Genomic DNA, 14856 nt, shown 5'->3' with positions numbered 1-14856 from the left:
TCCCAGTCTATTTACAGAGCTCAAACAGCTCAATTTTAAAATTTTTAATTCTGGCCAGGTGTGGTGGCTCACACCTGTAATCCCAGCACTTTGGGAGGCCGAGGTGGGCAGATCACCTGAGGTCAGGAGTTTGAGACTAGCCCGACTAACATGGAGAAACCCCATCTCTACTAAAAATGCGTGGTGGCGCATACCTGTAATCCCAGCTACTTAGGAGGCTGAGGCAGGAGAATCACTTGAACCTAGGAGGCAGAGGTTGTGGTGAGCTGAGATCGTGCCACTGCACTCCAGCCTGAGCAACAAGAGCAAAATTCCATCTCAAAAAAAAAAAAAAAAAAATTAATTCTCCCTGTGTTCACTTTATCATGTTCCAAAACGATGGGACATTGGCATGTGTATAAGTTAAATATATGTAGCTTTACTTGTAAGAGCCGAAGCATTATCAGAGTCCACAGAGCTATTTTATTTTATTATAATAATAATAATTACTATTATTATTATTGAGACTGAGTCTCACTCTGTTGCCCAGGCTGGAGTGTAGTGGCATCATTTTGGCTCACTACAACCTCCGCCTCCCAGGTTCAGGCAATTATCCTGCCTCAGCCTCTCAAGTAGCTGGAATTACAGGTGTGCACCACCATGCCCATTTAATTTTCGTGTTTTTAGCAGAGACAGGGTTTCACCATGTTATCCAGGCTGCTTTTGAACTCCTGACCTCAGGTGATCTGCCCACCTTGGCTTCTCAAAGTGCTGGGATTACAAGCATGAGACACAACGCCCAGCCTTATTTTATTATTATTATTTTTGAGACTAGGTCTCACTTGGCCACACAGGCTGAAGTGGAGTGGTACAATCATGGCTTACTGAAGACTCCACCTCCGGGGCTCAAGCAACCCTCCCATCTCAGCCCCCTAAGTAGCAGCTGGGACTAAAGGAACACACCACCTTGCCTGGCTAATTTTTATTTTTATTTTTGTAGAGATGGAGGGGTCTCACTATGTTGCCCGGGCTGGTCTCGAACTCCTGGGCTCAAGCAATCCTCCAACCTTGGCCTCCCAAAGTGCTGGGATTACAGGTGTGAGCCACCACACTCTGCCCACAGAACTATGTTATCAGCAATAACCGCCAAAAAGCCTTCTAGCTTCCTTTCAGGACCACCAACCTCTCCTCCCAGCCCCACCCATTCCAGGCCAAAATTGTGCAAAAAACTACATAATTATCCCTTTCTGAAAGCCCGCTATTGGGACTTTGGACTTGGTTCAAATCCTGGCCCTACCACTGTGTCGTGGGTGTTTTTCAACCTCTGGGCATCAATTTGATCAAGCTGAAAAGGAGGGTTGGCTGGACATGATGGCATGAGCCACCGCACCCTTCCACTTCTGTCCACTTCTCTCTTCCAGGGGGTGGGGTAATGTGCCAAGTTGGTTTTAATGTCTCATGTTAAATAGTATGAAATTCTGGCAGGCTTTGGCCCTGAGTGTGTGGAGTCCCTCACGACAAAAGCCTTCACTTCTTTTCAGGTCTCCAAACACATGGTTAACGCTAAACAATAATTTCCTGGGCAATAGCCACCAAAACTTTGCAGAGCAGCATACTTCTCTTTTGGGTGGACTCTTGAACAGCCTAAAATCTTCCATGGTCAGATAAAAGTGGTGAAACAAAGGTTGGCCTAATCTACGAACCTAAGGACTGAAAAAAAAAAATGAGGATTCAAACCAAAAGAAACCAAATTTCTTTTTTTTTCTTACACTTACAAGTTTTAATTAAATATCTCTAATGGTTAGAAAATCAGTGTCAAATACGAACATTGGTATACAGCTTAAAATACAAATGTCAGTAATTGTTAAAGAACATGATTAATAATTGTTCCAAGTAAATGTTAAATCATTATTTCCCAGGAGGCAAGTTAAGCGTCAGGTGCCTGAGGGATAAGGGACAGGGCTTCAGGCTCGGATAGCTGCACGGCTGTCCCAATGAGCTTTCCACTCAGATGGTGCCAGGGGCAGCTCTCATCACAGGCTGGCTCACTGGCCTTTATCCCCAGCTCCAAGGCAACACCAGGACTTTTTCTGCCACAAGAGTCACATTTCAGAGTCAAATGATTCACTTTAAGATGAAAATTGCACAGCTCACTTCCAGAATATTCTAGTTTAACCTGGGAAGTTAAGACTTCCTAAAGGCTGAAGATAGGCCACTAGGGGCTGATGGAAAAGAGTCAAGCCAGAGTCATTCTAAACACATTTTTGTTTTGTTCTGTATAATTAATTATACTGTATCTTTTTTTTTTTTTTTTTTTTTTTTTTTGAGACGGAGTCTCGCTGTGTCGCCCAGGCTGGAGTGCAGTGGCCGGATCTCAGCTCACTGCAAGCTCCGCCTCCCGGGTTTGTGCCATTCTCCTGCCTCAGCCTCCCGAGTAGCTGGGACTACAGGCGCCCGCCACCTCGCCCGGCTAGTTTTTTTATATTTTTAGTAGAGACGGGGTTTCACCATGTTAGCCAGGATGGTCTCGATCTGCTGACCTTGTGATCCGCCCGTCTCGGCCTCCCAAAGTGCTGGGATTACAGGCTTGAGCCACCGCGCCCGGCCTACTGTATCTTTTTTAAGTAACTCAAGTTCAAACTCTCTATATTTCACTTATGTTTAAAAGATGCCAATTTGATTGTGTCTAAACTGAACTTTACCCAGTGGGCTGAATACTAAAGACCTTTTAGGTCAAAGGTACTTCTGGGAAAAAGATGTTTATATATTAATATACCTCAAAGTTTGCATTTTCATTATAATAAATTAGCCTTAATGTTAACAAATAACATCTCAGAAAGTTGAATCTAAGTAACCTGATCTACCATGCTAATTTGACTTTGTTTTTTGCTTTTGTTTTTTTTGAGACGGAGTTTTGCTCATGTTGCCCAGGCTGGAGTGCAGTGGCACGATCTCGGCTCACTGCAACCTCTGCCTCCTGGGTTCAAGGGATTCTCCTGCCTCAGCCTCCCAAGTAGCTGGGATTACAGGCAAGCGCCACCATGCCCAGCTAATTTTTGTATTTTTAGTAGAGACGGGGTTTCACCATGTTGGTCAGGCAGGTCTCAAACTCCTGACTTCAGGCGATCCACCCACTTCAGCCTCCCAAAGTGCTGGGATTACAGGTGTGAGCCACCATGCACAGCCAACTTTTTTTTTTTTTTTTAATTCAAACTTTTTTTTAGACACAGTCTACTCTGTCACCCAGTCTGGAGTGCAAAGGCATGATCGCAGCTTACTCCGGCCTAGACCTCTTGGGCTCAAGAGATCCTCTCATTTCAGCCTCCCAAGTAGCTGAGACTACAAGCATGTGCCACACCCGGCTTTTTTTTTTTTTTTTTTTTTTTGTAGAGGCAAGATCTATGTTGCCCAGGCTGGTCTCATACTGTGCTCAAGCGATAATTCTGTCTTGGACTCCCAAAGTGCTGGGATTACAGGTGTGGCCCACTGTGCCTAGCCACAAATTTGAATTTAGAATACTATCTTACCTATCCATTTTGACCAAGCCCCAGAATCAACAGAGATACAGTTATATATATATATTTTTTTTTTTTTTTTTTTTTTTTTTTTTTTGAGACGGAGTCTCACGCTGTTGCCCAGGCTGGAGTGCAGTGGCGCGATCTCGGCTCACTGCAAGCTCCGCCTCCCGGGTTCCCGCCATTCTCCTGCCTCAGCCTCCTGAGTAGCTGGGACTACAGGCGCCCGCCACCGCGCCCGGCTAATTTTTTTTTTGTATTTTTAGTAGAGACGGGGTTTCACTGTGGTCTCGATCTCCTGACCTTGTGATCCGCCCGCCTCGGCCTCCCAAAGTGCTGGGATTACAGGCTTGAGCCACCGCGCCCGGCCTACAGTTATATATTTTTTAAAAATCTGGTGAGGCGTGGTGGCTCATGCCTCTAACGCTAGCACTTTGGGAAGCTGAGGTGGGAGGATTACTTGAGCTCAGGAGTTCGCAGCCTGGCCAACATGGCGAAACTCTGTCTCTACTAAAAATACAAAAAATTAGCGGTGTGTGGTGGTGCATGCCTGTAATCCCAGCTACTTGGTAGCAGAAGCACAAGACTCACTTCAGCCTGGGAGGCAGACGTTGCAGTGAGCTGAGACTGTGCCACTGCACTTCAGCCTGGGCGACTGAGTGAGACTGTCTCAAAAAAAGAAAGAAAGAAAATAAATCTAAATTATACCAATAGTATCAAACTTTCTTACCTAAAATCATATACAATTTTAAGCACCAAAGCATACTTTCTTCAAAAGTTACATCCAAAATATTAAATGCTCAATTTTATTTTTCAGTTCATTTTGTCTCAATACTGAAATCTCTGTATAAAAGCAATAATAAATGCTTTGAAAGACCTGACAAGTACCACTAACCTCCTCTCAAATCCCAGTGTCCTGAGGAAGTAGCCCATGTGCTTCAAGAAGTCCAAGGACAGCAGGATAGTGGTCAGGGAGACAGGAGTTTAATCAGGAGGTGCTCCCCAGAATGTTCATGGAAAGAACTGATGATTCACAATGGAAAAAAAGCAAATGATAAATAAGCCTTTCTTCTTTCTCAATATTACTAATTAGAAAGCAGGAAAATCTATTAGGCAGAGAAACACCAGATATGCCTGGAGACACAGGTAAGGAGTCTGTGTTCTCTCAGCTGTCTCACAAGTTAATGAATCAGATACATTTATGACCCATGCTAGGCTCCAAAGTAAGATTCAGGTACTCTGTATGCCAGTAAAGGCTTCAAGGGTACTCCAGGGTTTAGCCGCTATAAAGAATAAAGAACAAAGAAAATGTCAGACAACCAGCCTGGGCAACATAGCAAGATCATGTTTTTACCAAAAAAAATATTTTTTAATTATCCGGGCCTGGTGGTTCATGCTGTAGACCCAGCTACTTGGGAGGCTAAGAGGGGAGGGAACATTGGAGTCCAGGAGTTTGACAGTGAGTTATAATGATGTCACTGCACTCCAGCCTGGGCGACAAAGCAAGACCTTGTCTCAAAAAACAACAAAAAGTGAACATCAGATAGAATCCTCAATTTTAACAACAAACCCTCATGCTAGCAGAATGGAAGTGATTTACATTTTATTTTTAAGATCTAGGAGATAGGCTGGGTGTGGTGGCTCATGCCTATAATCCCAGCACTTTGGGAGGCCGAGGTGGGCAGATTGCTTGAGTCTAGGAGTATGAGACCAGTCTGGACAACATGACAAAACCCTGTCTCTACAAAAATTTTAAAAATTAGCCAGGCATAGTGGTGCATAGTCCCAGCTCCTCGGGAGGTTGAGGCAAGAGGATTGTTTGAGCCTCAGCTGCAGAGGTTGCAGTGAGCCAAGATCATGACATTGCACTCCAGTCTGGTGACAGGGAGACCCTGTCAAGAAGGAAGGAAGGAAGGAATGAAAGAAATACAGAGACAGAGAGAGAGAGAGAGGAAGGAAGGACTAAGAGATAAGATGGATTTTTTTTTTTTTTTTTTTGAGACAGAGTTTCGCTCTTGTTGCCCAGGCTGGAGTGCAATGGTGTGATCTCAGCTCACCACAACCTCTACCTCCCAGGTTCAAGTGATTTTCCTGCCTCAGCCTCCCGAGTAGCTGGGATTACAGGCATGCACCACCACACCTGGCTAATTTTGTATTTTTAATAGAGATGGGGTTTCTCCATGTTGGTCAGGCTGGTATGGAATTCCTGACCTCAGGTCATCCATCCGCCTCAGCCTCCCAAAGTGCTGGTATTACAGGCGTGACCCACCACACCTGGCCAAGAAGGAATATTAATGGTTTCAGAATAAAAGGATCAAGGCTTAAATATTCAAAAGAGAATTTCTTAGATGAAAACACATGACTAAACAGTTGCACTGAAAAATGTACAGAGAAACATCACCAAATTAGAAGTATCCCAGCATTTGACTGAATGTCAGCTGGGACGTAGACAAAAAACAGGAAGCCAGACCTAGCTATTTGCTTTTCTTTTCAGTGGGTGGCATAAAGGGGTAAGTTGAGAAAAGGGATCAACAAATGTAGTTCAACTTAATTGAAGAATTCTGCCTGATGTAGTAGAAGCAAATAAAATTGTTGGTTTTGTGGGATTATATTTGTTCCCATTTAGGGACATATTTCCTGTTGTTTAAATCCCACAGCAACTCATGAGATGAAATTCATCTCCAAAAACGTATCCACATGACGAATTTCCAAGTAAATACAAAGAGTCTACAGCCCACAGAAACCATTACAAATTATTTTTTATTTTTGCCCCAACTCCTATACTAAATATGGTCTAAAGTTGAGGACTAGCAATGGTGGTTTATCCCACAGTCTTAGGGCAAGTGTCCCATCTGATAAGTCTCACTTCTCCCTCCTCCCCACCACCTCTCAGGAAAGGATTCAGAGAACCTTGGTTAGAAACTGTTGTCCTTAAGCCTTTTGTGTTTTCACCTCTCCAGATAGAGATTGAATCTTAAGTCCACCATCTGCTAAATAAACCTGTCCTGTCTAAACATCTATCACCACAACTACCATATGCAATCACATTTTCTCCTTTCCTGCAGCCATAGGCAGCAGGAACATGTGAAAAATTCTTTCAGACAGTATTTTGTAGTTGGCAGGTGCAGGGTAAATGAGGGATTCAGCATAGCAGAGGTAGAAGGATTGTGTGGAATTGACAGAAGAATATTTGAGAGGTATAATCAGAAAGCTTTAAATGCTGTGAATCAACCCCCAAAGGCTCAGCCCAGGAGGAAATTTTACTAATGCAGGAAAGGTCAGGAGTTAAGGCATAGACTAGTTACCTACTAGCATGGCTCAAAGTTTCTGGAATGGGACTCAGTAGAGGGAACCAAAAGCTGCAACAGTAAATTCAGCTGGTCCAGAGGCATAGATCCTATCAGCTGAAAATCAAAACAAGTCATTCCAAGCATGCTTACAGTAGGCGTGTTTGCAAGCTTAAGGATTCAGTTTTAAAATAAACGAAAACAGAGCTAGAATGTAGTATTACAAAATTTCTCATAACCATAATCACACACAAAAAAGTTAGGATATTGCATAGAAAAGTGTCCTGTAGTATGCTTTGTAAACCTAGGCCTTAGTAATTTAAATAAAAGACAAACAAATAAAGTATCTCTTCATAATCTAGAAGTCCATGATTGTGAATTCAGGAGAATTATTGAATTTGCAGATTTTTGTGGCAAGACCTCACAAGATCCTGAAGTTCTTTATTCTCAGAATCATGATTAAATTTACCCTTTGAAGGCTCAAGGCTGACACAGTTTCACATCTTTATCAAACGACTTGGGTTACATGAGCCCAAACCAATTCTATAGACTTTATGCTCTGTCCTCTCTGCATATAAGACTTGATCAGACATACACGGACATGAAATCACTGCTATTTAACTGTTTTTTAAAGCTAGGCTGTTTGTTTCTTTGTTTCTTCCTCCTGTTAGTCTATTTAGCAAATTAAACCTGCCTGCGCTTTTAATAGTAAGGTTTGGATAGCTAGTTTAAGAGTAAGTGAAACGTTTTAGAAGAGCATTTATGTTAACCTTGACAATAGGATGGGAGATTCTTAACCCCCCTTGTAATATGCACCGATTGATTCTGAGTTAAAATATACCACAGTGACAGTGATATCATCCCTGTACATCCTCGCCAAGTCCTCTGGCAATGTCAGCATCGCCGCCAGCCGCTCTGCCTCCATCTCCCCATACTCATTGTTCCCGATTGCATGTCTGATCAGCCGCGTGGCTGCATTTTGGTCAGCCTCGTGGAGCCCGCTGGCTTTCCTCTGCAGCAGCAGGCTCTGCATGAGCCCCAAGTTGGCGGGTCTCTGGGCCAGGTCTGTCTTGTGCTGATCTGCCTCAGTCAGGTGCCCCATTACCAGCCTTACCACGTCCTCATTGCTCAGCATGTCCCACAGGCCATCTGAGGCCAGCACAAGGAACTTATCCTGGGGCCTCAGCCTGTGGTATGTGACCTCAGGCTCAGCAGTCAGGTAGGGTGGAGTGTAGTAGTGTGGGGGTGTGAACTGGTAAATGTTGAGGGCCTCAGTATTGAAGCCCCTCTCCAGAACGCTGCGCTGCAACTCTTTACTCCACTTCAGCTGAACATCCCCAAAGGCCCTGCAGGGGATGAGGACACCCAGCAGCCTATCCTCCATGATGATTGTCCTGTCCTCTGACTCAGGGTGCTCCCTCTTTAGCCGGGACAGCTCGGCCTGGTTCCAGGCATTGTGGTCACGGGTAAGGGGCAGACAAGACCACATGCCATTGTCCTCCTGGACACCAAGGATGGCTCGGCAGTCACCAGCATTTGCCACGTGTAAGTGAATTCCATCAACATGGGCCATGCAAGCTGTTGCCCCAGAGAAAGCAACCTGGAGTGACAGGTTCCTTGTCACCTCATCTTCCAGAGGGGCCTGGATTTCCAGCGAGATGTCAGAATCCAGTCTCTGGAAGGAGTACATTAATGCTTCTTCAATGCTTAGTCCCATTTCCATATGCAAGTCAAGCAGTTCCTGCCAATAGACACGGAGGTGGTCAAGATGCACGGATGTGACATCCTTGTAGATACTGTCCCCTGGGTGCTTGAGCCAATGCAGGATGGGCAGCAAGGGTTTCATGCTTTCCATAGCTCCCTCCATGTGCTCCAGGGTCTGGTGGGACATCAGGGACACTGCCACATAGTAGAAAAGCCTCTCACTCACTGCTTGGGCACATGCATGACCGCCATGTCCATCGAAGATGCCAAACATTAGTCCATTGGTTTGCAGGCAGGAGGCTACACCTCGCCGGTCCTCCACTGGTGAATTGGCAGCCAGCTGATTGCTCTCAAACCGCAACACTGAATTTGGAACTCTACTTTCAAGGTCAAGAATCTTGTGGGCTGATTCGCCAGCTCGAAGCACTTCGTTTATCTGCTCAGGGCTGAGTTGCAAGTGAAAATCATCTTCCTCTGTTGATGTGTGTCTGTAGGCTTTGCACAGAGTGAAGCCACCACATGGGGAACTGTTTAGGGTGGGTGGCACCCGGGAAAAGAGCCTCCATTTTAATTTATTCCTATTTGAGACATACCTGGAGTATAAGCGTCTGCCCCCTTGCAGTGTGGCAATGCTGTTCCTTGTAGAATTTAAGATCCAGTAGGACACAGTACTTGACATTCTGAAACTATATCAGCAAATGTGTTCCTTCAGCAAAACAAGGATATTTTTAAACCTAAAAATTAAAAAGTTGAAGTTTCAAATTTAATTTCTTAAACATACTGACTTCTGAAAACATTTGCTAATATCCTGAACAAAAATGACTTAGAATAAACTATTTACAATACACTAAACTCACTCTCACCAGCAGACTATAAGTGTTCATTTAAATATCTGCTTCGGGCGCCGGGCGTGGTGGCTCATGCCTGTAATCCTAGCATTTTGGGAGGCCAAGGTGTGTGGATAGCTTGAGCCCAGGAGTTCGAGACTAGCCTGGGCAACATGGTGAAACCCTGTCTCTCCAAAAAAATTTAAAAAAAAAAAAAAAAAAATTGGCAGGGATGGTGGTGTGCACCTATAGTCACAGCTACTTGGGAGGCTGAGGTAGGAGAATCATCTGAGCCTGGGAAGTTGAGGCTGCAGAAAGCAGTGATTGTGCCACTGCAGTCTAGCCTGGGCCTCTTGCTAGAGAAGGAGTGAGACCCTGTCTCGAAAAAAACAAAAACAAAAACAAACAAATAAATAAACAAATAATCTGCTTCGGGCATAGTGGCTCATACCTATAACCCCAGCCACTCCAAAGGCTGAGGCAGGAGGATCACTTGAGCCTAGGAGTTCCGAGACCAGCCTGCGCAACAGAAGGGGACCTGGTTTCTACAAAAAATTTTCTTACAAATTAGCTGGGCATGGTGGCACACACCTATAGTCCCATTCACTTGGAAGGCTGAGGTGAGAGGATTGCTTAAGCCCTGGAGGCCAAGGCTGCAATGAGCGGTGCTCCTGCCACTGCACTCCAGCCTGGGTGACAGAGCAAGACCCTGTCTCAAAAAATAAATTATATATATATATATATGTATTTTCCCCCTAGTCTATAAACTCCATGACTCAAGCAACTATGGCTGCCTTACTCACCAACAGCTTTCCAGTGCCTGGACCTGTACCCGGCACACACTAAGTCCTCAAATACTGGCTAAATATGACATTTTCAGAAGCCCAATAGCACACTAGCTGTGATACTATCTTGTGTAGCATCAGACACACTGCTGATGAGGTAACACTCCACTTATCTATTGGTGGAATGGGAATATTAGTCTTAGAAGGTTTTGTGAGAATTTAATAAAATATGACCCTTCTACTAAAAAAAAAAGTAGTTATTATTTTCATCATTAGGTATATACCCCTCTAGTCATTCTGCACTTTTTTTTTTTTTTGAGATGGAGCCTGGCTCTGTGCCCAGGCTAGAGTGCAATGGTAAGATCATGGCTCACTGCAGCCTTGCCCTTCTGGCATCAAGGGATACTCCTGCCTCAGCCTCCCAAGTAACTGGGACTACAGGCATGAGCCACTATGCCTAGCTAATAGACAGGGTCTCCCTGTGTTGTCCAGGCTGGTCTCAAACTCCTGGGCTCAAGCCATCTTCTGCCCTTGGCCTCCCAAAGTGCTGAGATTACAGGTGGGAGCTACCGCACCCTGTCATTCCGTACATATTTTTGTAGAGTTGTAACCACAACTTTGAATCTAGTTTTCCTGATAAGAGTATTTTTTCACACCTGATGGCTACATTTTGGCATAAAGAATTGCAACTTACTTAACTATTCTCTACCGCTGGAGATTTAGAGGTTATTTCCACTACTTGCTCTTTATTAATATAAAATACCAAACTGGACTGGGCACAGTGGCTCATGCCTATAATCTCAGCATTTTGGGAGGCCAAGGTGAGAGGATCACTTGAGGCTAGGGAGTTTAAGACAACCCTGGGTGATACAGGAAGTGCCCCATCTCTACAAAAATTTTGAGATTAGCTGGGCATGGTGGTATGTGCCTGTAGTCCCAGCTACTCACGAGGCTGAGGTGGGAGGATCGCTTGAGCCCAGGAGTTCAAGGCTGCAGTGAGCTATGATCACACCGCTGCACTCCAGCCTGGGCGACAGAGCCGGATCTGTCTCTAAAAACAACAACAACAACAAAACCCCACCAAACTGTACTGCCTTATGCAGTAACCTTTTCTCTATTTAGGTTTTATCCTAGTTATTTCCCAAACAAGGAGTCAGTAGGTCCAAGGGTGTAGACTCATTGCCAAACTGATTTCCAAAAGCTTCACATCTGCCTCCGCAAGGGGGTGACGAGTTTCCTAGTCCCTTCACTAGCCTCTGGTGGTACTTCTCCTTGGAATAAAATAAATAAAATAGAAAAAAAAAAAAAAAAAAGAACAAAACCTTGACCCATTATAATGAGCTTTTCTGCGGTTTCATGTATGAATCCTGCCCTCAGGATCTCGAGATCATTTGTCGGGATCTCAAGAGCTCCCAGGACTGAGGACCGTCCCCTCACTCCCCCACCCCTGCCAGCCCACCCCGCAGAAGTCGGGGCGGGGGCGGTCGGTCCGGGAGCAGAGGGCGCCTGACGCTCTGGCCCTGCAGTCAAGGCAGACAGCGGTGCAGGGCAATCCACCGCACCCGGGACGCAAACCATTTTGCATCCTTAAAGAAAACAGACAGGTCCCAAGTTCAAATATCTGACTACAGCCTCATCGCTAAGTGCACGGACTCCGGAGCCCACCAAAACCGATCTGCCTAGAACTCCGAGGGCCGTACCCCAGCTGGGTGCCCCCGGGCGACCCGCTTGGTGCCTCTGAGCCCCGGCTTGCCAGCCTGTAAAACAGGAGCGCGCAGTCGGGACACAGAGCTCCAAGGGGTGCTCGAAGGGCCAGAGCAGCTAGTGGGGTGCCTCGGTAGGTAGCCAAGGGTCCTCGGCGAGCCCGCGGGCCCACGTGGCGCGCGCACGTGAGTGGGGTGACCGTGGTCGTAGGCCCAGCTGGTCCCCCTCTGCCGCGGGCCCGCCCCCTCACCTCAGCTCTCCGCCCAGTCACCTGAGCTGTTGCCGCAGACTGGGAGGGTCAGGCGCCGGCGAGGCCTGGAGGAGAAAGAGGTGTCCACATCCCCCGCTCGTTCCCTTCCCTACCTCGGACCCTCGCCCACTTTTCACCAGCTGGCGAGGCCACAGCCGCCTGCTCGGTCGGGTCAGTCCCGCGCCTGCGCACAGTGCCACAACTGCGGCCACCAGGTCCTCACCTCACCCAGGCAGTCCCTAGTCAGGACCCAGCTCCAGAAGGAAGCGCCCTCCCGCCAGCCCTGGTTGGCTCAATAGCGGAGGCGGGCCCTTGATGGACAGAGTTATTGCCCAATGGTTAAAGAGGGTGAGAGGCAGGCAGAAAGGCGGGACCCGGGAGGGGCCAACACCGCCTCTTACCGCTGCCTGGGTGCTGAAAGTGTTCGAGAGCGGGGCTACGGGACCAGGCAGTCACGTGCCTGAGATCGCCAGCTACGTGGCCGATCTGCACACCCCGAACCCAGCGGCCTCCCCAATTCCTCACCGCTGTTAGAACACCCCACTGCTTCCTCTCCATTTCGGTGTCGACCACTCCAGAACCCTCTCCTAAGAGCCACACCCTGGTATCCAACAACCTGGACACCTGCCTTTGGAGGCCCCTAGGCGCCTCAAACATAACTTCCCCCAAACTCAGCTTCTGCCAAGCTTGCTTTTTCTCTTCTCTCCTAACCCAGTAATGGACCCACCATCTGCTCAGAGACCCAAGCCAAACCCCTGACTCGGGTCTTGACTCCTTTCTCTCCCTCACCCTCTCTTTTCAATTATCTAATCCTGTAAATCCGATCTTCTAAATTTCTCTCCCCTCATCCATCCAGCGACGTAGCCACCCTATTCCAAGCCTTTCACTTGGTTTTCCGGTTTTCCCTCCTCCACCTTTGACTTGGTCCTAACCCCAGAGCAGAACAGCCAGAATGACGCCCCTGCCCCTTTTTTTCGTGGTTGGAGGGTAGAGACAAGGTCTTTCAATGTTGCCCAGCCTGGTCTCAAACTGCCGGGCTCAAGCGATCCTCCCACCTCAGCCTCCCCAAAGTGCTGGGATTACAGACGTGAGCCATCACGCCTGGCAGAATGACACTTCTAAAACTCAAATTCCAAGGCCGAGCGCAGCGGCTTCCGCCTGTAATCCCAGCACTTTCGGAGGCCAAGTTGGGCGGATCACCTGAAGTCAAGAGTTTGAGACCAGCCTGGCCAACATGACAAAACCCTGTCTCTACTAAAAACACAAAAATTAGCTGGGAGTGGTGGCGCATGCTTGTAGTCCCAGCTGCTCAGGACGCTGAGGCACGAGAATCATTTGAACCAGGGAGGTGGAAGTTACACTGAGGCGAGATCATGCCACTGCACTCCAGCCTGGGAGACAGAGTGAGAGTCCGTCTCAAAAAAAAAAAAAAAAAACCAAAAAACCCCTCAAATTCCTGCCCTAACGTCTTTAGTGGTTTCCCACAAACCATTAAGCTTTGAACTGACCATTATATTGGCCTACTACTGACAATTAACCCAGTATGGCTGGTGGCTGGTAGGTTGAGAGAGACAGAGAACCCTGACACCAGATAATCCCTCCATCCCTTCTGGTCCTAACATTGTGGAATTCTCGTGATCACCTGCTTCCTTATAAATTATTTTAACAGAACTCTTGTAACTATGATAAGTCAGATGGAGTCCTTCCCTGGAGACAGAGAAAAATGGAAGACAACTAGAAAAAGCCACTTGGAGCCCTGAGAACGTGGTCTTCCAGAAGGAGGACACACTGGCTTACCTGGGGAGCCTGGCCAGCCTTCTGGACCCAAGGACGTGATTGCAATAAAACGGCTCCTGTCAGACTTGCCCTTGTATATTTATAGTTCCACTCACCCTTAGCCCTTTCCAGAAGTTCAAAGTCAGGATTTGCAATATCTGTCTTCCTGCATAATAAGAGGACTGTTTCAGACTCAAACTAAAAGTAAGTCTAAGGGTTTCTAATAAATGAGTGCAAGAGAATGCGAAAGCACACTTCCGCCCTCCCCCACTCCCCGCAGATAGGTCATATAGGGTCACAATGGGTTACCCTTCCGGACAGAGGCAGCAGTGTTTAATTATTCAATCTGCAGGCGTTATGGGTGCCCACAAGGTGTCAGGCCCTGGACTGACTGCTGAGACACGCAGATGGCTGCCCCCACCACTTTCCTGAGAAAAATTACATCATTCCACCAAGTCTGAAACCACTGAGTTTTTCTAAGTTACCACACACACCCACTTCCAAAGTAAAAATGCACCCTGGAGGATTTTATGTGCACTGAAACTTTCATTTCAAGGCTATAACCAGTTCAGTCACCCTATATAGGATGGCCAGCCCAAGTCCCTCACTGGATCTCTCAAGCTTCCTTGTCCCAAGGTCTTATAAGCAAATACGAAGGAAAAGGATTACTTATCTCTCCTTCAAGAAAGGCAAAGCATAGCTTAATTGGCAGGGTTTTTTTTTTTGTTTTTGTTTTGTTTTTGTTTTGAGACGGAGTCACACTCTGTTACCCAGGCTGGAGTGCAATGGTGTGGTCTTAGCTCACTGCAACCTCTGCCTCCCTGGTTCAAGTAATTCTCCCAGCTCAGCCTCCCAAGTAGCTGGGACTACAGGCATGTGCCTCCATACCTGGCTAATATTTGTATTTTTAGTAGAGAGGGGGTTTCACTACATTGGCCAGGCTGGTCTCGAACTCCTGACCTCATGATCCACCCGCCTTGGCCTCCCAAAGTGCTGGGATTACAGGCATGAGCCACCATGCCCAGCCGT

General features: G+C 46.7%; 1 protein-coding gene and 2 long non-coding RNA genes across 8 annotated transcripts; 1 reads left to right on the top strand and 2 right to left on the bottom strand.

Annotated features, from left to right (window-relative positions):
* Positions 1-1730: 1730 nt before the first annotated feature.
* LOC144337624 (uncharacterized) lies at positions 1731-2996 on the bottom strand. The gene is made up of 2 exons (XR_013410987.1): positions 2590-2996; positions 1731-2270 (listed from the first exon to the last, which is right to left on the bottom strand). It is a non-coding gene; the product is annotated as an uncharacterized LOC144337624 (long non-coding RNA).
* Positions 2997-3166: 170 nt separating this feature from the next.
* On the top strand, positions 3167-5593 carry LOC144337625 (uncharacterized). Its single transcript, XR_013410988.1, has 3 exons — positions 3167-3546; positions 3870-4982; positions 5369-5593. It is a non-coding gene; the product is annotated as an uncharacterized LOC144337625 (long non-coding RNA).
* A 642-nt stretch (positions 5594-6235) lies between these two features.
* PDP2 (pyruvate dehydrogenase phosphatase catalytic subunit 2) lies at positions 6236-14039 on the bottom strand. Of its 6 annotated transcripts, none has more exons than XM_077983423.1 (2): positions 13849-14039; positions 6236-9219 (listed from the first exon to the last, which is right to left on the bottom strand). In XM_077983423.1, the coding sequence occupies exon 2, from the start codon at positions 9162-9164 to the stop codon at positions 7575-7577; it is 1590 nt and encodes a 529-aa protein (XP_077839549.1). In that variant the 5' UTR covers positions 9165-9219; positions 13849-14039; the 3' UTR covers positions 6236-7574.
* Between the last annotated feature and the right edge of the window lie 817 nt (positions 14040-14856).

The sequence above is a fragment of the Macaca mulatta genome, chromosome 20, assembly GCF_049350105.2.
Source record: "Macaca mulatta isolate MMU2019108-1 chromosome 20, T2T-MMU8v2.0, whole genome shotgun sequence".
Taxonomy (NCBI): domain Eukaryota; kingdom Metazoa; phylum Chordata; class Mammalia; order Primates; family Cercopithecidae; genus Macaca; species Macaca mulatta.
The sequence above is the reverse complement of the archived record's forward strand: the minus strand, read 5'-3'. Positions and strand labels throughout refer to the sequence as shown.